At 32.5% G+C, this 26318-nt stretch overlaps 1 protein-coding gene and 1 long non-coding RNA gene across 8 annotated transcripts; one reads left to right on the forward strand and one right to left on the reverse strand.

Annotated features, from left to right (window-relative positions):
- Nucleotides 1-451: 451 nt before the first annotated feature.
- Nucleotides 452-14464, reverse strand: LOC103911615 (uncharacterized). 3 transcript variants are annotated; one of them, XR_012399328.1, is made up of 6 exons: nt 14374-14464; nt 10815-11019; nt 7754-7936; nt 7565-7646; nt 857-2183; nt 452-637 (listed from the first exon to the last, which is right to left on the reverse strand). It is a non-coding gene; the product is annotated as an uncharacterized lncRNA (long non-coding RNA). The 3 variants fall into 3 exon arrangements; XR_012399330.1 differs by lacking the exon at nt 452-637 and adding an exon at nt 6223-6287 and having other exon boundaries at nt 1620-2183; XR_012399329.1 differs by lacking the exon at nt 452-637 and having other exon boundaries at nt 1620-2180.
- LOC141380681 (uncharacterized) lies at nt 11589-26031 on the forward strand. Of its 5 annotated transcripts, none has more exons than XM_073940681.1 (15): nt 11589-12024; nt 12756-12776; nt 12909-12953; nt 15115-15135; nt 17305-17339; nt 20103-20300; nt 20422-20536; nt 20611-20711; nt 20894-20947; nt 22180-22244; nt 23043-23304; nt 23459-23512; nt 24181-24392; nt 25437-25596; nt 25717-26031. In XM_073940681.1, coding segments are annotated over exons 5-15 (1338 nt in total). In that variant the 5' UTR covers nt 11589-12024; nt 12756-12776; nt 12909-12953; nt 15115-15135; nt 17305-17338; the 3' UTR covers nt 25833-26031. The 5 variants fall into 5 exon arrangements, with proteins under 5 accessions (XP_073796782.1, XP_073796784.1, XP_073796786.1 ...); XM_073940683.1 differs by having other exon boundaries at nt 11809-12024; nt 15112-15135; XM_073940685.1 differs by lacking the exons at nt 20103-20300; nt 20422-20536 and having other exon boundaries at nt 11916-12024.
- Nucleotides 26032-26318: the final 287 nt, after the last annotated feature.

Here is a 26318-nt window from a genome sequence, read left to right on the forward strand (position 1 = left end):
AAGTACTACATTTGATATGAATGGTACAGCTAAAGTATCCCAGATAGCAAACCGATGTTGATTCAACGTCGAATATTGGTTATAATAGTCAGTATCAGTCGGCGATCAAATTTCAACATTGAACCAACGTTCATTATTTGGTCGGTACATCGGAAGGATTTTACGTTGAAAAAAAGATATTGATTCAACGTCGAAATTTCGACATTGAATCAACGTTCATTATTTCAATATTTAAATATGAATCAATATTCATTATTTGGTCGGTAAAATGCCGTTTGCATCAGTGTAAGTAGAGAAATACAACAGCGAGTGCCCTTAATCTTGCCTTATACTATGTATTTTAAGCTGTTTTGGGAAGACAAATATGCAAGTTAGTTATTTGCACAGGCTAGTATGTCAAGAATTTGATTTCACTTTTATTTTGTTTTACTTTAATTATCTTGTTTTCCTTCGGAATATTATTCAAGTTTCTTAATCCCGTGATATATGGCAGTAGGACTGTTTACATTTATTTTGCAATAAAAATGCATTTTGATATTTCATAAGTACATCAGTGGTGTAGGCTAAACTGGATATTTGAAATTCATTTTATTCAGTTAATGTGATCTCTTCCCCTATATAACCATATGGTTTAGGCCTAATAAATAGATGTTCACCAGTAATCTGTTTTACCACGACAATCACTATATTATTACAAAAATAACTGCACACACAAACTGAATAGATTTCTACTCATTAATACCGGCACATATTTATCAGCGAACATATAAAACATGCAAGATGATTAATTAGATTTTTAAGTAGTTCTAAATAATTTAGTTCTGAATTTAAACTATTTAAGTTGAAAATAGGCTACATTTAATTTGTTTTAATTCAACCCATATAAATTGTTTGTAACAACTTTGTAGAAACATTTTTTTAGTATACATTTTATCAGATATAGGCCAGCATTTGTAACTAAAAACTAGTATAAGCTAAATTAAATTACAACCAATTAATTTTATGTGTGAACGGTTACAATTTTTTTCGGTGACATCTTTTTCTTTCATATTAGGCTATTTCTCGAACCAGAAATTATTTAAAGAGCTTATTTTTATCCTGCGTGTCTAAAACGTGACAATTTTTATTAGAAAATAATTAACACTTTAAGTTTATTTGTTTGGTAAATCAAATTTGCCATATTTAAAACGGCTTGTATTATACATTTAAAAGGTGTACATTAAAATTTTTATTGTTTATTTATAGCTTTCTGTTGAAAAATATAATTGCTTTAGCAGCAATTTTTATCGTGCCAAAATATGGATAATTGCAACATGTTCCCACATCATGACATTAATTTAAATGTTTGTCAACATTACATGAAATTACATGAAAATGTAATACTTTATGGTTTGGGTAAATAAAGAATTCATTTCAGTATTTCTTCGAGAAATAGCGTTTAGGCTACTTTTGTCACACCTTAGACACATACACAGCATGCGAAAGACAATATATTTCAACATTCAATTAGACACATTAACAGACATAGTCAAAAAAAAAAAAAAAAACATTTTATAGAATAACCCAATAAACACCTTCTCTCTCTCTCACACACACACAAACATAATTCAACAAAACAGTTTAATAGATTTAAGCATGTTTTAATAAGTGTTATGACTCTCCTGTTGCGGAGTCAGATGCATAAAAAGCATTGTGCTCAGTTAAACAGACAAAATGTTGCCATCCATTAACAATTTGACTTATTTATTTGGCATCTTTATATTCTTGTTTGTTACATGTTGTTGTTCAACAAATGACATTTGATTATAAATTGTAGTAATATTTAATGGAAATTCTTTGGCAGTTTGGCGTTACATTGTTCCGCCATAAGATAGCAACAGAGATCAATATGATCAGTTCTTAATGGTGCAAATATTTTTCCTCAATGGATATTTAAATCTACAGCTAAACAAAATCATCACAAAACAGGTAAATCTCACCAAGTCCATCTATCTCTTTTATATTTTTATTGTTTTAATAATAATATAGTAATGTAGTGGTGTTTGCTTTGATTTTTGCCAACTCTGTTTGTCCAGTTCTAGTTATCTAAACTCATTAGCTTTGATGTCTTCTGTGGTGTTCACCAGGTAGGCTGGATCCAGACTGGAATTGGTACAATTTCTAGAATCCTTTGAATGGACCTTCTAGGACAGAAACAGGAAAGCATAAGTACACAAATTAACATAGATTCCATTTATATATTTTTTCAGACAAAAGATGAGTTTTTTTATTATTTATTAGTTATAACTGTAGAATAAAAGTAAGGACAAAAATGTATAACTTAAGAGTCTCAAATATTATATATAGTACAATGTCTTTGATACATTCATTTTGACATTGCAACTGTATATATTCCCAAATCATGTTTAACAATACTGTATATTTTTCCAAAGTATTTTCTATAATATTCTTTCTTCAGGAAAAAGTCTTTTGTTTAATTTCAGCTAGAATAAAAACAGTTAATTTTTTTTAACCATTTCAAGGTCAACATTATTTAATAATAATATTTTTATTAAGTAATATTTTTGATTGTCTACAAAACAATCCATCATTATACAATAATTTGCCTAATTACCCTCAATGTCACTTTAAGCAGAATACTAGTATCTTGAAAAATATATAGTCAAATTTTTACTATTTACTGTCATCATGGCAAAGATAATATAAATCAGTTAGGGATAAGTAAACAGAAATGGAGGAAAAAATTAAACAGGGTGGCAAATAATTCAGGGGGCTAATAATTCTGACTTCAACTGTATATGTATGTACAGTATGTATGTATGTATGTATGTATGTATGCATATATAAAATCCATCATTCCAAGGAACATTCAAACAGGGTCGCAAACTTGTATGCTTGCAACTATACCTCTAGAGCTGTAGTCAAAAACAAAGTTCCTAACTGTGCTCTATTCCCACTTATTCCCCCTATGCCCTATTAATTTTCATTTAGAACATTCTAACATTTAAACTTGGAATGATTTTTAAAAAAGCATTAAGGTCATCTCTCTTAGGTGTAATTTGCTTTCAAAGTATTCGTACAGTTCAGTTTTACCGATCTTCATGTTTATAATTGTGCTCCCTTCACAGTGCATTTTACAGTTATGCCTCATGACGAAAGCTATAGGGGACCTATTATTTAAAAAGCTGAATTTACGTTACGTCTCCAAAGCTTGTGAAACCAAAAAAAAAAAACAGAAAACACATAGCATACGTTAATTATTTTCATTTATAGTGGGTTATTTATTAAGTATCTGTACTGTATAACACATGTGCCTGTGGGTCAGAACATTTCTGCAGTGGTTTGCATGTCAAATTATAAAAGTAGACTTTTCCAAAAAATTTAAATTTATAAGCAATATCCTAAATAATCATCATCATCATTATTATTATTAATATTAATGTAGGATTTTTTCAAATTTCCTAATAATCCTATATGTTCCATTTACATACATTTCAATTAATATGGAAAGCGAGTGGATGTTTTTACCATAACTAAAATTGAATTTTTAACAGGTTTTGTGTAAAACAATATAATTTGCACAAAGAAATTATGGGGTTCTTCTCTGAAGAAGTTGATTATGGCTGTTTAGAGCGTCATAATGGACGTTTTACGCTATAACTGACATGGTTTAGACGATGGATCTGTGACTGAGAAACTGCGGGTTTTGGGAAAACACTCGTGACTACATCGTTTTTTTCCCAAACAATGCATCGTACTATGATTGTGCAGCTGCAAGTTATGTCATTGTTTGTTTTTTCCTTGTTTGTCGTTGCACCCCAGATCTGTTAATGAAATGTTATTTGAAATGTTAAAAAAAAATACAAATAAAAAAACATTTTAAAACTTATTTTAATAGTTTTAATATTTTGGTGCTTTTTTATTTCATTACAAAAGCTCTAAGAGAAAAGATTTTCAAGAACCTTGTTCACATGTTTCTGCATTATTACAGATGTACTATGTTATTAGTCACTTATTCACTTATCTACAATTAAAAATAGTGACAATGTGGCATAACTCTGTTAAATGCTTAGTTTCTGTTACTGGTAAATATAAATATTTAGATGATCAATACTACCTTTGCTACTGCCTGATACGATTTCGTTATCTAACATATCTGTCTGTAAGGTAACATTGGTCTCACACTGCTCTGTTCTCCTCACATTACAACACAATTACTCTTCTCTAACTGCTGTTATGTCTGTTGGTCTGTCCACAGGCTCATAATTGTATGGCTGTGATGCATCGTTTGTGTGAATGTCTCAGAATATCTTATTTTGGCATCCAAACGTGCACCGCGATCAGTTGTCTTCATACTGTTTATATGTGCGATCTTCCTAGTTCAACGTCACTTACAATCTGGTGATTTTTCACATGCGGAAGAACATTTATGTGACTAAAACGACTACAGATGGCTTAAAAATAAACTTTATGGTGTATTTTAAAGAAAATGTAGTTCCTACTTTACTCTCATGCACATTGACTCACTGGGGTGTCTAACCTACAATATGCTCTTTAAGGCATGTGCTGTTTATGAACTAGCTTTAAAAACAACATACGAGTCACATGAGTTCATATGTGAATATCACTACCTTAGTTAGTTGTTAGTTCATTGTTTGCTAATGTAATACAATTTTCAACTACTCTTGAACTCCTGTTTAAACTGTTTATTTTGATGGAAACGGAACACATTTCTACTGCTTTTCAGTGTAAACACGTATTAGATCAACCATTACATTTAAACACAGGAGTTCCAGAATAATTAGAAATGAGTTAAGGATAATGTGCCCCAAGTAAAATCATCCTGACAAAGAAAACAAGTTTATGTTAGTCACATTTAGCTTATGTAAAAACAAACATGAACTAACAAGTAATTAAACTAGATTCATTGTATTTAGATCTATTGGCATTTACTGTTAATAGATCATGGTAAGAAAATATGCTATTTGCACTTAATGTAAATAGCCATTGCCATTTTCTTATTCTGTTGGCTAATATTTTCCAAATAAACGTTTTTCCCATGGCATACTATAAAAATAAATAGCCTATTAGTTCATTAACATACCATTCTGCTTTCTCCTGCTATATTATAAAAGTGATAAGTATTAAACGTTTATTGTCTCAATTGCAGGTGTCTTTTTGTTGGGTTGCTTTTTTCAAAATGAATCGTAATATTGGTGCCCCATTCAGGGTATATATAGGCAGAACTGTATAAACCCAGATTTTAAAAAAAACAAGGATTTTTAAACACTTTTTCCAGTACTTATTTTTTTTATTCAAGACTGACATGCAGCGTACTGAACACCTGAAATGTATTCTCAGCAATGCACTTTAAATTCAATAAGAACTCTCCAATTTATTCAAATAAAATACATTAGTAATGTAGTAATTAATAATATATTCATAAATAAAAATATAATAAACCTACAATAAATGTGCTTGTAAAATAAAAAATAAAGTAATGTATTTGTTTATGTTCTCTCAAAGATGGAAAGAGAACTGAAAATTTGTACCCAAGTAAAAATACTACTACATTGGTAAAGTAATACTACTAGTAACTAATACTAATATTAAGTGTACAAGTAAAAGTAAAAAAAGTACTCTTTTTTTAAAAAAATACTTAAAATAAGCAATTAGTTAGTTTAATAAAAAAACTGATTTTCATTAAGGCCCTTTTCAAGTGTAAACTTGATAGAATGGTTCAAGTGTTTAATCACAAGGCTATATATATGGGAATTTGCACTACCAAAGGAAGTGTGGTTGCTTTTTCCTTCACCATAATGAATTTTTCAATACCACTGGCAGAACTATAAGGCCATAGATATATTTGATGTCCATTTTATTAAACAATATTTTCTACTTTGAAATGTTTAATTAAAGTATATGAAGAAAAGATTGAAATAGTCTTTTATTTACACATTTTACACTATTTTACTTATTTGCTCACTGCTTTGCAATATGGCAAATTTGTTGAATATATAGCTTTACAGCACATGAAAATTGTTTTACACTTGATTTTAAACTAAAATGATTTTACAAATAAGTACACTGTCAGTAATGAAATAAAAAAAAACAAATGACTTCTGTATTTGAAATATGACAACACTAAAATTTTTGAAGCAGTGTTTTAAGAGCCTTGTTGTTTACTTGCAACATTTGCAGAAATGATTGAATGCACAATACCTGCATTCCCTCGTCAAAATTCAAATTGTATTTAGAAGAGTGACTGACAGGAGGAGAGTCAGTTGCTGTTAGACAAAAAAAGTCTGAAATGTGATTCGGTCAGAATGGCCGGAATAAGAAAACAATAACAGACATCTCTATGGTAAAAACATTTGAAAAGCATTATGCCAATTAATCATTTGTTTTTTAAAAATCATTTTTTTAAGTCCTTACAACAGAGAAAGGCATTTGCCCGTCCTTACATTTCACATAAAACTACACAAGACTGTGATAAACTAACACTATTCAGTTGATCTGAAACCCCAAATACGTTTCCCTTCTGAGTTCAAGATTAAACTCAGAGTTGGTTGAACCACCTTTCTGAAACAGACCCCAGTTTGAGCATCAATGTGCTGCAGCTCTTTTTAGAAATAAGGGGCAGAGACGAGCAACGGTTTATGTTTGAACTTTAAACACAAACACATTGGGCTCTATTTTAACGATCTAGGCGTAAAGTTCAAAGCACAGGGCACAAAAGCATTAAGGGCGTGTCTGAATCCACTTTTGCTATTTTAAGGACGAAAAAATCCACTCTGCCTCATAGCGCATGATCTAACAGGGTTGAGCTTATTCTCTTAATGAGTTATAGGTGTGTTTTAAGAATAAACCAATCAGAGTTTCATCTCCTATTCACTTTAAGAGACTGTTGTGTCGCGCCTTGGCGCATTAGCTATTTACATGGCGGACTTTAAAGGTGAAAAACTAAACGCTTCATTACCAAGAAAACAGTTAAATATCTGCAGTGTGAAAATGAGAGAATGAGCCTCCTCATTTTTTACTTTCACTATCTTTTGTAGATAAGAAAACATGTTGTACACACAAATCAATTAGCCTATACCGAACTAATTTAGTTTGATTGCAAAGATTTGTTCTCTATCTATTTCTAAATCTATTTCTAAATTCAAAATCTATTTCTAAATTCAATTCTAATTTCCAGCAAACGAATAAGTGAACAATTATAAGGAAGTGTGCTCAAACAACTGAGTTATTTCCAAACACGTATGCTATGCCCCATATGGTCCAAAACCTGACAAGTGGACAAATCTAAGCTTGTTTAAAAAAAAAAACAAATATACACATGCAAATGGATTTACTATTTAAACAACATGGTGGAAACGGCAAAACTAGTGTTGCACTGGTCTAAAAATAGAAACGCGTCTTGAGCCTTATTGGGCTGAGTGTATGATAGGGCCCATTGTATTACATATAATAAAACAAAACTGTTTGTTGTGTTTTTCAATTTTCATTATGTAAATGTAATAAGCTCATTCTGTTATTATGAACATATGGTTGACAGACCTACCTAGTGGTTAATCCCCCATTCATGCAGAATCAAGGCATCTAGTGTATATAATCATCCAACTGACTACAGGCATCAGGCCATCCTGGAAAACAAGAAAAATATCTTCACTAACATTGTAAAAGCTGCACATATACTTTAATTTTATAGATTTAAAAAGTGATTGTTCACCAAAAAGTGAAATTTACTCACTATTTACTCTCCCTCTAATGCAGGGGTGTCCAAACTCGGGTCACCCTAATCAAACACACCTGAAGCAGCTAATCAAGTTCTTACTAGATATACTAGAAACCCCAGGGCAGGTGTGTTGAAGCAAGTTAGAGCTAAACTCAGCACCACAGCGGCCCTCAAGAAACCTTCAAGGGTTTCGTTAATCTGTTGGACAAAAAAAATAACAGTAACCACTTATCATTTATGGAAGTCAATGGGTAAAGGTTTTTAACATTTTTCTAAATAAATTTATTTGTTTGGAACAAAAACAAACTTAAACAGGTTTGTAACCATTTAAGGATGAGTAAATGAAGGCAGAATTTAAGATTTTGGTAAAAAAAAAAAAAAAGCCAAATATAAAACAAGCATCTTATTAAACGTATGGAACAGGCAATAAATATGCTGATGATTCAGTCTTTATGAGCCTCTTTTATGGCAGAAAAGAGAAACATGGCCATTCTTGGATTTTTTTCATAAAGTGATGTAATGATTCTAAACGTGTTGAATAAAAAAACATAAAGAAATGTGTATAGACTTGAGAAAAAAATAAAATATAATATAATATAATATATTGCACCTACATTCATTAATGGAGAGCATACAGAAAAGTTTTTTGACCTGGTTTTAGAGATAGGACTCGTGGGTTAAGTGTATTAACACTCAAGCTAAGCAGAGACATTGTTTTTTGATGTCCTTTTGAATCAGCAATAAAATGCTTAAGATATTTTACTCTGCTTTTATTAAAAGTATATTGACTTGTTTGCAGTATTTGCTGGTATGGCAATGCTACTGAGAGTCAAGAAAAGTGTTTAAGGAAAATAGTCACCACTTCTAGTAAACTGGAATACATTTACAAAGATGGAGTGGTCATAAAGGCAATCAGTATTGTGGCTGATTCAATGCACCCATTTAGTTCCTCATCTGACTATTTGCCATCTGAGCAGAGATACTAGCCGCGTTTCCACTATCGCGCCTAAAGCGAGCGAGCCAGGGCGAGCCAAGGCCAGTGGCGTTTCCACTGTCACTTCCGGGGCCTAATCGGGCCAAAGCGGGGCTTTCTCGGGGCCAACGGCCAGCCTTTTTCGGCCCGCCGAATACCTTGGGCCAAGGAGGGCCAGCCGGGGCTTCGGGGCGGAGTGAAAGGAGAGGCGGGCACAGTTTTCCGATCGCACTCGAGTACATGTGCCAAACAAATAAATAAATAAGGGAAAGAAAACATCTGGAACAAATTATAGGCTGGGTCTTTTTTGCATATGATCGCCCTTAATTTCTCTTTTAAATGTAAGGCTGTTGCATAAAATGATAGTTTTAATAAGTCACTTTTCTTTGCTGCATCTTTGATGTTTCAATAACGCATAATAATCTTTACACCATATTAAAGACACAGCAGACAGTAAAGGTTTTCAAGAGGTTTTGTCAAGTTTAATACTGTAAGTGTGTTTTTGCGCGTTTAGATGCCTGTGTGTGTGTGTGAGACCGAAAAAAAGAGCGCTCCATTCATAGCTCTGTTGATGCCGCGAGCGGCTTTTTTCTTTTATTTTTATTGTTTTAATTTATTTCGGGGATAATACACTATATATAGAACAGTAGGACATTAAACTTTACAAATTTCATGTCCACTTTTGTAGGCTCAAAACAATAGTGTCATATCTAGATAAAATAGCCCTATATTGAAATAATTTAAAGAATTACAAATATTAGATAGGCCTATAATAAAATCACATTAAATAAATAAACCAATATAAAACTAACAAAAGCTATAGCTATAACAATTAGGTACTATATCAAACTGTTTCAAATTTATATTAAACTTTCATTTTTCAAAAGCCTCTTTGAAAAAAAGATTTTAGATATTTTCTAAAAAAATAAAAATAAATAAACACCGGAAAATGTTTTAAATATTATTTATAAAGTATTTGGATACGATGAAATTAATCAAATCATGCAAACAGAGCATTTTCGGGGTGAGTGAAAGCAGAAATAGGCGAACTTTTTTTCTGTCTGCAGTTGCGCAGCACTTTTTTGACGGGGAAAACTGCAAGTTCAAAATGTGTTCTGTGTCCTCAAACAAGTGTGTATGTTTTTATATGACGTGGTAAAATTAAAAAAGGGAATTTTAAATACATAAAGAGCTTTGTTAGTGCATAGCTGCTGAGCGCAACGAAATATAGGCAATATTTTATTACGTGCTGTGCTGAAACACTGAACACTTTCCTTTACTTAAGATATAATAAGCAACATCTTTAAATAAAGGGTAAATCACCTAACCTAGTGTCATAAAGCCTATAGGGGGAAAATAATCATGTTTCAGTTCTCTCCGGAGCATTTGGGATGAATGTTGGACAGATTCTGTCTAGAAGATGTTATAAAATACATTTTATATCGAGTTATTAACTGAGAATTTTATATATGTGGTGTTATATTATGGATGTGTGCGCTCCCTGCGCTCCGGGTCCCTCCGTTGGTGGCAAGACCACTGGATTTCGATGCCAGTCGGTCGGCGAGTAAATGAATGAAAACACACAGGCATGTGCGTATAGACATGCGTTGTACTGCTGTACAGTAACGTGTCATTTGTTTGTTTTGGTTGTCCTAATTTTAATAGTTTCGTGATGATGTGATGGTGGGCTTTATCTGCATGATTCTCGCTGAAGTGGGCGGTTTGAGTGACGTTCGATTCGGGGGATGTTCTGGAGGCGGGGTTTGCGTGACGCGCTGCGAGCTACTAGCCCCACAGTGGAAACGCGACATGATTTCGGCCTCACTGCTCAACCTCCCGGGCGATTGGCCCGGCCTGGCCCGATATAAGCCCTGGCTCGCACTGGCCTGATAGTGGAAATGCGGCTACTGTCTCCCTGTGGTGTCAAAAACAGACTAGTCAGCTGGACTGCTTATTGTGTTTTATTCTATTTATTTATTTTATATACTGTTGAATGTGAACATGTTGTCTTTGGCATGTTGTTTGGTGTGATGCCTGCTAAATAATTCTGCAAATCAATAACAACTAAACAAATATACAAACTAGACAAATAACCCTACCTACCTACTATCTAACAGCATAAGCGATGATTTTCGCCTGCACCTTGTAGTACACTCCTTTTTGAGAGCCATCTTGAAACCCTGAGTGAATCCAAGTAGACAGACAAACAGCTTATGGAAAATTCAAATTCTACATAAGCTCATATGCGAGGGCCACAAAGATGAAACACTGCCTTCATTCTGGTTGAAGATAACGGATGTACCTCAAACTACAAAACAAAATGATGAAACAGGTAAGATATTACATATTAATAATAAAAATGCCAGTTATCATCATCATCACCATCAGTATTATACATTTAAAAAACAAAAAGAACATATTTACATGAAATCACACATTTTCGAAGGTCAATCATCATTAATTAATCCATCATAATCTGTTCTTTCCTTTCCCAATGTATGATCTCTTAAAATATAAAGACGTTTCCTGGATACACATTTATTAATACTAGCATAAAATGTTTAGATGTAATTTATGTGAGGCCTAAAAGAAAAGACTTAAGCAAATTTAAATAAAATTACATAAGATGAATAAATACAGGACCTATGCTACTTGGTAAAAATAGGTATTGGCAATGAAAATATATATTTTTTATAATAATTACAACATTTTAGAGTTGGCTAGTTTTTAAAAGAAAAGTTTTAAAAGATTTGTTTGACCTTTGAGTTTCTAAAATTCACTCTATGGGGAAAATATTAACTTGAGAGCATTTTAAAAGATATAGGCACCATTAAATCAAAGAACATAATTGAATATATAAATATAATCAATATACATGTATATTATTTTAACTGTAATATTCACATTAATTTATTAATTACTTAACAATTATAATACAGTTATTATTTTTTTTAAACATCATTGTTTTAATTATTTATTAGGAATTGAATATAGGAATTGAGTGAATAGGCCTATATATGAATAATTTAGACAAATACAAAAATGCGATTAAATAATAAAATCAATAATAATTTAATAACCCTACACAGCACTTTTTATTCATATCTAATGACGATTATAACACAAACAATAACACATTTTAATCTTCAATTATTCATTAATAAACCTTTTAATTTGTCACTTTTTACTCCGTGACTAGCCCGCGAAACCAGGCGGTGGGCATTATATAAGTTGAGGTCTGTGCCCATCGCGGACACAGCCTGGGTCATTTAAGTGGACATTCCTAACGAACATAACTGCCAGTTTTCCTGAGGTAAACGTCTTTTTTAACTTTATCGTTATATTTTATTATAAATTGGTTATAACTTGTTCATACAAGTACCTACGAATAAAATGGTGTTTTAAATATCAAGAATAATGGTTATTATATCGAGTACGTTATTCATTAATAAAGATGAGGGGTATTTGGCGCTTGTTTTCGTGTTAATAACAATAACGTTATATACAATGTCAGAAAAATGTCGCTTCTAGTAAATGTACTACATTTACTATTCAAAAACAGTATTCTCGTATTTTTTCCGTGTTTTCTCTACAATCGCTATATGTAGGCTATCTTACGCCGCTAACGGTTTAAACGGTAAAAGCCGTTTAGCAAGTATGAAGCATTTTACGGTAACTAACGTTAGTGGTAACACAAATCCGACTGAGACTTTAATTTAGAGTCCGTCATATTATTTGTTAGATTAAAAAAGCAAAACAATACTACAAACAAACAGCAGGTTGTCCCACATTTGGTTTGACTGAATCAATGTGCGTGTATTACAGTGCCTGTGCGTCTGTGTGTGTAAAAAGAGCGCCAGCTCATTCATTCATTACAGCCAGGCTATGAGACCAAGAAACGCTAACGTTACACTTTTAAATTAATATAATAAGCTGTAAGGTCTCAGTCGGATAGAGTGCACTCTGCGTTTTGCTTATCTTATAAGTGCAATTTTAGGCTATGTTTTCAGTCTTTATTAACTGTGTAATCTGTTTTCTTTTCAGTGCCGACTGCCCCTGCTTCTTGTAAGTACCATTGATTTTATACACTTTAATCAATTAAAAAAAAAACATTTAAAACTACAAATACTTTAAATTTAGACATTTGCAATAAAACCTAATTTTGTCTTGTTTTTTCCCTTATTTTGTTAACATCAGCTACCCCAAAGGCTCTTTTAAGGGCCGAAAAATATCTTTGGAAATGTAAGTTTTAACTGACAATATTTACACGTCTCAATATTTAGGTTTAGACAATTTAGACCCGTTTTGACCCGGGACCTTTAATTATTATTATCATCAAATTAAAATTATAATCTTATATATTTTTATAATTTTTAAAACGTTTATCATTATTATAAATTATAAATTGAACTGATTATGAATTGAAATCGTTTTTTAAATCAAGATAAGTAGGCAAAACCCGGGAAGGACATTGAAAGGTTTGTGGTGAGACACTGTTTAGTTGCTTGGTATCATTTTGAAATAATTAGTTGTCAAGTGAATTTGTTGATTCATCCAGTATTTATCCGACAGGCTTAGTAGCAGCAAAGTTGGACTATGTGTTTTTCACATTTTTATAACATTTTAAGTTAACACATCTTTGTATATTTTTAATAGTCTGTCTCTAAATGTAATGTATCTCTGCGTAGAACCTAGCCTGGGATCACTTTTGCATATGCAGAAAACATTTATTTAAATTAAAAACCGAAAATATCCTTAACTGTTTAATTAATGCATTAACCCAGTAAGTGTTTTACAATGTCATGCAGTTATGACACCTGTCGAAGTTTAATGTAGCTTGAACACACGAAGAACATTATGTGACATAAGTGACGCATCGCGACATAGTCAGTGACACTGAACCGTGGGGTGTGCAGGTTACCATCAGGTTACCAAAGCTTAAACCATCTCCTTCATGTAAATATCATTTATATAATATGCACTAAAGTCTGGCCTATATTTGACGCTTCAGTCGACGTTATCAAGTTAATTTTAAGTTGAAAACCGTTTAGCGGAAATGAATTATGTGATCACGTGTAAAAAGAAGGTTTTCACAAATCAGAGAACTATTTGATGAGAGAAAACGCAGAAAGTTTGACAAATGTGGGTTTTCTAAGTTTATGTATAGTTAACGTTACATGAAGCCATGTAAAGCATTTTTTCCCACTTTTATAGAATGTCCCTAAATAAAACTTTCACCTGTCCGCTAATGCGAGCGCAATTTGCGTCAGGCTGATTATTTGTCACCATTTACACACCAAACAATGCAATATTTATTTATCACCTTATGATTTATTTCTCTTTTAATCTATAATGGCAAGCGCATGACCGACGCCTCACGGAAGCCACAGTTCAGTGTCCCACCTAACGTTACTTCATCATCTGACAAACTACAACGCAACGCTAAATTTATTTACTAACGTTAACGTTTCCTTACGTTTTATCACTCGCTTTTAACCCTAATACCCAGCGCATGGACATGTAGAAACTGACATTGCTAATTCCTATGCAAGAATGAAGTAAAATATTTTCGCCAACGTTAGCCTACACAGACTTCATATGATGTCCATATTTTCTTGATTTGTAACACATTAGAATATAGTAATGACAATAAAATACTTACCTAGTCAGCCTTTAGGTGTTTGAAAACATTAACAATGCCCACAACAAATGCAACTACGATACTGCGAATCCCCGAAGCATGCGAGAATCTCGGCGGGAATTTTTTCTTTAGCACGTTTTTGGCGAACGACACACTGCTAGTTTATACCGCCGCCTAACGGAAAAATGGTAATTTACTCCAAGACCAAAAGTGTCCCTAGGAAATAACTAAATAAACACTTCCTAATAATGATAATCCAATAAAATTTTATTTGTATAGCACTTTTCATAATTACTCCAAAACAACTTCACAAAAGGTGCAAATATTAGTTTTCACATCTTAACCAGGATTGTTAATAATTATGGAGGGCACTGCAAATGTCGATGATGCTGTTGGCCCGCTAAAAATCAGCATACAAGAAAAAAGTCATAGGTGAAATTAAACATCTTTAAGAATAAAAATGTAAAGTCTACTCATGGCTTCTTGTTTGTTACTGGATTGGAAGGTCTTATCACTGGCATTGTGTTTCACATTCTTTGCTAATATCTTTATGCAATTTCAGATGTTATTTTACATATTAACATATAACACAAAAGATTTGTTTAAGAACTGTGTTTAATTGTTAAATGCCTATTTTCGCAGTCATCCTGCATCTCTGACTTGTCATAAATATTAATTATATTAAAATTAAATAAATATATTTTTAATTTGCAGACATGTAATATCTAGTGCATTCAGTGATGTTTTTCTTTTTTTCAGCAGAACACAGAACATCTGAGCTTTGTAAGTATGTTTTAACTGTATAATACTGTTAGATTAATTAAAGCTACATAATGTTGTATGTACAAAAAACCGGCAACCATCATCCCAGTCTCATGTTCTGACTTTAACAACGCATTTAACAAATGCCTGGCTGGTCCATGATGGTCTTATATATATATATATATATATATATATATATATATATATATATATATATATATAACTTTTGGTAGTTAAACACGTCACACAGTTTTAAATACATGGTACATAAAGGCAATGATAAAAGCTTAAAAGTTAAACTGATTGAAAGATGTTTGCATCAAGTCTTCTATCACTTTATGTTGAACATAAAATGTAAAAATTCTTAGATGACATAAAAGTAGTGTTGGATAGAGTACACTTTAGGAAACACAGATATAATCAAAATATCACTCTAGCTAAATTAAATATAACTTTTGTACCTTCAGGAAAATACTCATGTGCACCTATAAGCTTTGGCAAAACATGCCTTTATCAGTATCAATGTCATAATGCATACACATGCACATGCACATGAGTTTGCTTTTTAATATATTAGCCATGTGTTAGCCATATATTAGTTAATAAATATTATTAACTGTCATCACGGCAAAGATAAAATAAATCAGTTATTAAAAAAGAGTTATGTCTTGAAAAATATCTATTAGAATATTATGTGCTGTCATCATGACAAAATAAATCAGTTATAAAATAAATCAGTTATTAGAAAATAGATATTACAACTATTATGTTTAGAAATGTGTTGAAAATGTTCTTATACACACACACACACACACACACACACACACACACACACACACACACACACACACACACACACACACAGTTGAAGTCAGAATTATTAGCCCCCCTAAATTATTTGCCGCCTGTTCATTTCTTCCCCAATTTCTGGTTAACGGAGAAAATATTTTTTCAGCACATTTGTTATCATAATAGTTTTAATACCTCATTTAACTGATTTATTTTATCTTTGTCATGATGAGAGTAAAAAATATTAGACTAGATATTCTTCAAGACACTTCTATACAGCTTAAAGTTACATATAAAGGCTTAACTAGGTAATTACGTTAACAGGTTAGGGTAATTAGGCAAGCTATTGTATAACGATGATTATAATGATGTATAACGACGAACTGTAGAATATCGAAAAAAAAAAAGATATATATATAGCTTAAAGAAGCTAATAATTTTGTCCTTAAAATGTTTTTTTTAATAGAAATGTCTTTTATTCTAGCCAAAATAAAACAAATAAGACTTTCTCCAGAAGAAAAAGAAAACATTATCAGACATACAGTAAAAATTCCCTTGCTTTGTTAAACAACGCTGGTAAATATTTAAAAAATAATAAAAATAATTCTGACATCTACTATATATTTTTAAATAAAATTATTAGCCATCATTATACAATGACTTGTCTAATTACCCTAACCTGCATATAGTTAACCTAATTAACCTAGTTAATCCTGTAAATGTCACTTTAAGCTGTATAGAAGTGTCTTAAAATATATCTAGTCTAATATTATTTACTGTCATCATAGCAAAGATAAAATAAATCAGTTATTAGAAATGAGTTATTAACACTATTATGATTAGAAATGTGTTAGAAAATTCTTCTCTCTGTTAAACAGAAATTGGGGGGAAAAATAAACTGGGGGTTACACTGTGTGTGTGTGTGTGTGTGTGTGTGTGTGTGTGTGTGTGTGTGTGTGTGTGTGTGTGTGTGTGTGTGTGTGTTTTAGTATGTATGTATGTGGTTGTCCTATTGAACATAAAATAAGATAATTTTAGGAGATTGTCCCCAAAAATTTGTTTCTTTTGCTAAACACAAAAGAAGATATTTTGAAAATTTGAAAATCCAGAAGCCATTGACTTCTATAGGACTTTAAGTTTCAACTGGATATCAATGGCTACTGGTTTAAATTTTTTAAAAATATTTTCATTTGTGAAAAAAAAATACAAAGGGGTGTGGAACCCCTTTAGGGTGTGTAAATGAAGAGGTTTTTGTTGTTGTTGAATTCTGAAATAAAGTAAAAAAGGTTGCATGCGATTAGTAAACTAATTATTCAGGGAGATAATAGATTAAAGGCAATTACATATATTTTCTATGTGGTTTTAATTCTTCTTTTATTCATACATTTTTTTGTCTTTCAGGAGAATTTCCAAAGCAACAACATCACAAGATCCAAGTAATAATACATACACAATACATTAGAACCTAAACATGTATAGACCTAGCTCGTATAGAAATACAAATATAGCTTAATACATGTGCAGTACATGTACAAAATATTGACAATAGCACACATTTACACACATCACAATGTCCTACTGGACAAAAAGAAGAAAGACTTTGGCCACTGTGCAAGAGATAGAACAGGAGATTTTGAATGAATACAAAATACAAACAGAAAACAATCCCGAATCTACTGCACAAGTTAACGCATCTCAAAACTTTGAAAATAGAGATGAATTGCCTTCTTGCAATATAGTTTCCTCTCTTGCGACCGACCACGATAACCCATGTTGGCTTGATTCTGATTCTGAATCTCTTTCTGACAGTGGTAGTATCTCTGATACAGACCAACCAAATGCAGAATCTGACAGCAGTAGCAACGATTCAGTTAATCAGTTGCAAAAAAAACTGCAAACATGGGCAGCATCTTTTTGCATACCTCTCATAGCTCTAACAGCACTACTGGCAATCTTGAGGTCCGAATTTCCTGATTTGCCCAAGGATGCAAGGACTCTTCTTGGCACACAGACAAAGGTACCTGTAACTAAGATATGTAATGGGGAATATTACCATTTTGGCCTGGTCAGTTGTCTACTGAAGACATTGGACCATATTGCCAGTTTGCCAAAAATAACAACTCTTGCTTTGCAATTTAACATTGATGGAATTCCCCTTTTCAAAAGCTCCAAAACTCAATTTTGGCCAATTCTCGGAACGATTGACTGTGACAAAACACGATCGCCATTTATAATTGGTTTATTTTGTGGCAATAGCAAACCAAGCTCAGTCTGGGAATACTTGAGAGACTTCATTGCAGAACTGAGGATAGTTCTGCGTGAAGGTATTGTGAGGAATGGAACTCGGTTTAAGGTTGTAGTCTCCTCCTTCATATGTGATGCCCCTGCAAGGGCATTTGTCAAACATGTCAAGTCTCACAATGGCTACTATGGCTGTGACAAGTGTTCCCAGACTGGAGTTTGGTCCAATAAAATGACGTATCCTGAAACTGACGCACCTTTACGTACGGACGATGACTTTGAAAAAATGAAAAATGAAGAACACCATTTGGGTAACAGTTTAGGCCCCTTGACTGGAGTAGTAAAAATGATAACCCAGTTTCCAATTGATTACATGCACACCTGCTGTCTCGGAGTGACAAGAAGACTGATTCAAATGTGGATGAAAGGCAAACAGCTCAGAACAAGGTTGTCTTCACAGCAAATTCAAAAGATCTCAGACAGGCTTGTTGCTCTCCGTCCTTTTATGCCTAAAGAATTTGCCAGAAAGCCTCGTTCGTTGAGAGATGTGGATAGATGGAAGGCCACAGAGTTCCGTCAATTTATGATCTATACTGGGCCGATTGTTTTAAAAGGATTTGTCGAAAATGAAATTTACGACAATTTTATGCTCTTTTCTGCTGGCATGTTTCTGCTCCTCAGCCCTGGCCTTCCTGGTTCAATGATAGAAATTGCCAACAAGATTCTGTCATCATTTGTAAAACATTACAGCCAGCTTTACGGCACAGATGAAGTTGTTTACAATGTTCACCAAGTGATTCATCTTGCAGAAGAGTATAAAGCATTTGGCCCTCTTGACAACATATCTGCATTTCCATATGAGAACTACTTAGGAACACTGAAACGGTTGGTTAGAAAACCAGATCAACCTTTGCAGCAGGTTGTCAGAAGACTATCAGAAATGCCCACAAAACAATCTCACAAATCAAATCAAGAATCACATCTCTCTTCAAGTACAAAAGACCCAAAGCTGGTGCATTTCTCTGATTGTGTTTTATCACCAAACCAAGGAGACAACTGCATTCAAATTGACACAGGCATTGCTGTAATTAAGAACATAATGAAACAGGGTGAAACTGTCCATTTAGTGTGTCAGACGTTCAAGAAAATGGAATCTTTTTACACTTACCCGTGCGACTCCTCTGCAAATGGCTGTCACAGAGTCTCTGTCTTGCAAGAAAAGACTGATTTGGTACCTTTGTCTAGTGTAAAACAAAAATATGTCCTTCTTCCAGAAAATGAAAACAGTTTTTTTGCGCTACCCCTCATCCATTGTAGATAAAGTTCCCTAAGCATAGAAAACACAGTAAATACTTACATGTAGTGTCAGCTTCTTTTGGGATTTTTTTAATAATGCTAACCACAGACTAATTGCATCAAAAGTAACAGTCTGTATTGCGTAATTTATGTGTGTGCACATTATAATACACATATCATACATGTGCCTATATATATATATATATATATATACACACACCTGTATGTATGTCTGTATGTATATTTTGCACTATTACAATATTTTTTATCAATTGAATTTATTACAATACTAAACATACAATACATATTTTATATATAAATAGTTATGTTTATTATACTAAATATATACACATACACAGATCTTATATAATATTTATACCCTCAGACCTTAAAAGGTACTGCCCCAGTGACAGCTTTCATACCTTTATTTCTAAAAGTGTATGTATGTAAACAGTTTTTTTTCTATTCCTGTTATTTTCCCATACTGACATTACATAAAGATAAATGCATTTACACATCCCTTTTACATATCACACATCACAGGTTTGTAATGGGTATGGGAGCTGAACACGCAGCAACCCATAACAAACCACACATATTGATTCACACTGAGATCTAGAGATAAGAGATCTTTTAGTTACTTTTTTTCCTGTCCTAAACAGTGATGGATAACCAGTGTTATGCACTGGTAGAATTCCCTGACAAGGGAACAGATGTTGTCCCTGAAAATTGGCTTTTGGGTCAAAAATGTTATTGGCCAAATTACAATCCTACAAAAATAAAGACAGCTGTGAAGAAAAAAGAAGCTGTCAAAGACGGATGGAAACTATTTGAGCCTGTTCGTCTACTTAAAAAGTGTGGTAAGAGTTGTATGCAAATATTAAATTATTTATTATCTCCATGAACTTGTTACTATTCAAGATTCACTGAAGATTTTTATTTATTTTAAATAAATATTATTTATTGTCTATATATTATTAGATACCTTAGAGAAAGCACAGAAGATGCTAAAAATGTATGTGGAGTCCAATCTCCCTACATCTGAATTAACTTCTGATGAAGAGGGAAGTGGAAACAAAATAAAAAGAAAGAAAAGGTTAACTTTATATACTAAAAAAACTATTAAAGTGATGTCTTATTGATAACTAATTTGAGTGTTTCACTTCACAGGCCTAATCCACGATTTATTGACTTCTCAGAAAACGATTCTGATCAGGACATAACATCACATAAATTGAGGCTTGCTGCAGCACCCCCAATAGATTTTACAGGTAATGAACTTTTTTATTGTAACTATTAATTGTTACTTTTTTCAGAAGTAACAATATCTTGTTAAGGGTGATAAAGTAATTATAATAGAAAAAGTTACATTAAAGTTACATTGCTAGTAATAATATAGTAGCATTTCTGTTTTAGTCTTTTTAACATCCTGCTCATTCTGACATTTTTGTAGCTATGAATGCTTCAGCAAATCTGGCTTCAGGACAGACTGATTCAGGCTGCCATGGTAAAAATGCACATTCCCCCCAGTAAATTCACTAATTTTCTGAATACTCCACAAGTTATTCCCCAGTTTAGGCATCTTTTCCTCTTTAAGCTGCAGTCACATTGGGCTTTTCCTCGCATAGACTCCCATTCATACGCACGCGAATGCGTCAGACCGGAAACGCAGGGTCATGCGTTAAGTTTCGCAGGTTGCTGCGGTGCAAAGTTCAAGCTTGGTGAACTCTGACCTGCGAAATCGCATCACTTGACTGCGTGAGACCAATCGAGGATTAAAGCTACGGTCACATTAGAGATTGAGCATGCCAAATTCTGTCGTGCGGCACTGCGAAAAGGGACGGGATTAAACAAGTTTATTAGACATTTTAAAAAAAAGCGAGCGATTGCTTCATGTTTTAAAATTCTGTCCAGGGATGTCATGCTTTGATCTTTTGATTGTTTTTCTCTAAACATAAATTTTAAACATTGACCAATGGCTTGCTTTTTTAAATGTCTAATCATCTAGTTTAATAGCTACTGCCCCTTTTCACAGCGCCGTACGACAACATTTTGCATGCTCAAACTCTAGTGTGACCACAGCAAGGCTTTCTAAAAATATCAGTGCAGGTGTGTTGAGGCAAGTTGGAGCTACAATCTGCAGAACACCGGCCCTTTAGGGGTTTGGGCACCCCTACCATAAGTTAAAACATGAGCGCATGCATTGAACACCACAAGTTCTCTTTCGTGATATTTAAAACCATCAATAAACCTTAAACACTCTTTTTTTTTACCTTTTAACCTATTTTCTCTATTAGCCTATTGATTTTTCATAATCATTGGAGGCCGAAATTGAAAATTACTTTTGATTAATTGCACAGTCCTGTAATATTAGCTATTATGGCGAAGTCGTAACTAACTTAACTTTAAATGACTTACACTTTGAAACGTTTCTCCCTACATCCAAGTCTTGCACAAGTAGCTCTAATGAATGTCCTGGAAGTTTTGGCGTCAGTCACTTGAGGCAGGTAAAAGCAACCAATCGCATTGTCTCAGTGTTTGGGAAGGGGAGTACTCCCGTCGGTTAACCCTTTTGGAACCTTTTTATCTTAATTGTTAACAGAGTATTATTTTATTTTGAATGCGATTAAATTATTGGGTGGAACATATCAATGATTGGTTAATATTTGTGGGATCTTGTCCAGAAAAAAACATGCATTTTTATTTTTTAGAACTAAAAAAACTTTCATTTGTTTTTAGTCAATCCAAAAAGAGGACATATTGAGCACCATGGGACAAGCCATGTACAACACCAAGAGTGTTGGGTAAGTAAGTTACTTAAAATGTATATATTTTTTATTACTAATTGCATTATTAAAATTGGTTTCACATTATTTTCGTTGTTATTTTGATTAATTTTCTATGAATTAATTAGAAATTAATTGTATTATTCAGTCAAACATAGTCTTATATCTTTAAAAATTAAGTTTTTTTAATAGCACACATAACAATATTTAGCTAGCAAACAGAATTACTATGCAAAAAAGTAATGTATGTATATATATATATATATATATATATATATATATATATATATATATATATATATATATATATAATGTATGTATATATATATATATATATATATATATATATATATATATATATATATATATATATATATATATACATACATAGGGTATATATATATATTTTTTTTTTATATATAAATATATCAAAACAACAAATTTTTTCGAAACAATGACTTCATATTCCATACTTAAAATGTGTGTTCATTCTTAAATTTCTAAATCAAATTAATTTATTTAAAATAATAAAAAAGAAAATTATTTAGTTTTTACTCTGCTATATTTCCAATATCAAATTTGTAACTTTTTATGTTTTTCATATAAAAATGTTTTTTCATATGAAAATAAGATAATTCTGTGAAGCATACTTATATAAAAAACTACTGTCAAATTTATTTGCAATATTTTAGGCAGGTATATTATAAGTAACTGCAATAAAATTTCTACAAAATTAATAGTAATCTTCATTTTCTCAGCCTTTAAATGAAATAATTATAGTCACTAATTACTTTGCAATTGCACCAAACTCACCAGGACCCAGCCTACCTTGCACACCAGAACACACAATATAATGAAACACACCAGGTCACAGCCTACCGAGCACATGAAGACACTCACGAAGGACACCAGGACAGACACCATCAAGCACACCAGGACAGACACCACCAATCCCACCAGGACACATATAGAGCTCAGCTGGACACAAGATATAGTCCTCACTTGGACCCACAGTACAGAGCTCACCAAAGTACATACTACAGAGATCACCAGGGAACACTGAGTGAACTGGTTAATGGTAATGATTTAAGCAAATACATCTACACTACACCTTTATGTTAATTTCATGCTCATTCCTCACTTTGTAATGCATTTTATTTAGTTTGGACTTAAACAGGCTAAACTGTATCCACTAATACATCTTGACATCCATGTTCCTTGCATTTTTAAAGAGCGATACATGGACCAAACCTCAAGTCAGACTGCCTCCGCCCTTGTTCCCAGTGGTATGTTTTTCTAAGTGTAACCCCTCAAAGTTTATTAGAGATTGTTTCACCACATTTCTAATCATAATAGTTTTAATAACTCATTTCTAATAACTGATTTATTTTATCTTTATCATGATGACAGTTCATCATTTTTCATTAGATATTTTTCAAGACACTTCTATACAGCTTAAAGTGACATTTACTAGCTTAACTAGGTTAATTAGGTTAACTAGGCAGGTTAGGGTAATTAGGCAAGTTAATGTGTGATGGTTTGTTCAGTAGACTATCAAAAATTAGCTTAAAGGGGCTAATAATATTGACCTTAAAATGTTTTTTTTTTAAACTGCTTTTATTCTAGCCAAATAAAACAAATAAGACTTTTTCCAGAATAAAAAAAATATTATTTTATACTGTTTATATATTATACTGTGAAAATATCCTGAATCTGTAAAACATAATTTGGGAAATATTTAAAAAAAGAAAAAAAAATCAAAGGGCCTAAAAATTCTGTCTTTAACTGTATGTATATATATATATATATATATGTGTGTGTATATGTGTGTATGTATGTAGTGTTTTGGTTTGTTTGTTTAATCTTAGTCTTTCAATTACTAATGACAGAAATTAGCTTGAGTTTCTCCCTCTACAATATTTATTAACTAATTGATTAATTGTTTTCTTTGCAGAGTTGTCTCCTTTTAAAAGGAACGTTTTGAAAATTTTATTGGAAATAAAAAATGAGCAACGAGAACAGAGGGCAATGATACAGCAATTACAGGGAGCGCCAATACCCATTCCACTTCAAGCCGAAAGCAGCTTTGCTTTCCCAGCACAGTCACTGGATGACTTTGATGCCCTTGAGAAGATGCTGCAAAATGATGCTGAGACAAACAGATTGGTATGTCTAGTAATGTAGTTACAATTATGTTTCACTTTTTTTAGGTCTAGGACACACTAGATCAGGGATAACCAAACTTGTTCCTGGAGGTCCGGTGTCCAGCAGATTTGAACTCCAACCCTATAATTAAACACACCTGAACAAGCAAATCAAGGTCTTACTAGGTATACTTGAAACATCCAGGCAGGTGTGTTGAGGCAAGTTGGAGCTAAACCTTGCACAATAGTATCTGGATGCAGCTTTTTATGATGTAAGTTGAGATTGCATCACTTAGCGATGCAATGTCAGACACAATGCACTCAATGGAGTGAGTGACGTCACTGTGACAGGTAGGGTTAAGAGTGGGGTTAGGTGAGCACATTAAAAAGCATTGATGCAGCTCAGATTGCACTGCACCAGTTCTGCATTCAGACCCCTCTCACCCTGCAGGGCACCGGATCTTCAGTAACGAGATTGGTAATCCTTGCACATGATGTTCATATCTTTAAATATTATTTGAAAATGTTAATACATTTTTAAATAATAGTTTAAGATTTGAACATATAATAACATTAGTAAATGTTACATTAGTAAAAACAAAAGTTTACTAATCCCATTAGCCTATTAGTTCCTCATCACTACAGCAAGAGTGCTCTTAGGATTTTGTTAATGTGGTGGCATGGGACAGAGGAACTAATAGGCTCATGGGATTAGTAAACATTTTATATTTAATAGCCATTTGATCCTTAATCAAATGCTAAGTTTTATCTTCATCATAATCTACACTACTACACCATAAAGCATCTAAGAAACCTGTTTTGATATATTTGCATTAAAATTATGGTTTGTTTATCTAGATTCTTTTGGTAAATTTGTGAACAAAAGTTATTGATGATTGAAGTCAACAGATAATGCCAAAAATAAAAAATAAAAATGTCAAGCAACCTCTCAGATATCAATCAAAATTTGCAATATTCCATCTAGATAACTTAACTGAATGTTTTGTCTGGTTTTGTGTGGATTTAGATGAACATTTATGTTAATGCTGATGTTGATTCTCATTAGATTTGCCAGCTGTCACTACTTGGTGGACTCAACTTGCAGGACACTGTGAGACGCATGTTAAGCCATGTTTTAACAAACAGGTTGGCATCCCATTTTAATTGGGCTGGACGTGGAAAGAAAAGGAGCTTTGAAGCCTCAAATTTGCAAAAGACAATGTTCCGTAAGTAATAGTTGGTTTTCTATACAAACAATCTCTAAAAAATGTAGACATGATTAAATATATTAGATAAATGTGAAAAAAATAACACAATGTTAGTTTTTGTTCTTTTTTTACTTTCAGGTGCATTAAGAAATACTTCCCAGGGGAAAGAAGCATCAAAAACAGACTTTAGCGAAGTAGTAAAAAAATGGTTACGTTACGCTCCAGACAGAGATGGTGGCAGTGGACGACAATAAGTTCCAAAATGAGATCTTGCTAATCAGTTTGTTTTGTTTTGTTGTGTTGACTGTTGACAGTTTCATCTAATTTTCAAAATTTTTAAATGACATTAAATTTAAGAAAATTTTTAAATAAAAAAGTGTATTAGCATCTTATTGTCAATAAAGGTGTAAGTCTTTTAGGTGTTCAGTTTTAAACATAATAAAATTAATAATATTAGATTGTTTTGGTGAGATTTCCATTAAAATTCCTGTAGGCCTGTAACATTCAGCTATATGAGGTAGGCTACAATTATATTGTTTTAATGCTTGTAATTAGAATGATTAATTGAGTAGTAATATTGTAGTAATTAATATATATATTTTATTTTATATGTAGGTCAGTATGTGGCGTGTTTGCCGTCAAGACCATACAGTACGTGCATTCCACTGAAATGTAAGTTTGTGCATTTTTACCGCTACATATGTTTATTATAAACACTGAACATGGGAGTTTGTGTGTGC

This window comes from Danio rerio, chromosome 24 (genome assembly GCF_049306965.1).
Source record: "Danio rerio strain Tuebingen ecotype United States chromosome 24, GRCz12tu, whole genome shotgun sequence".
NCBI lineage: Eukaryota > Metazoa > Chordata > Actinopteri > Cypriniformes > Danionidae > Danio > Danio rerio.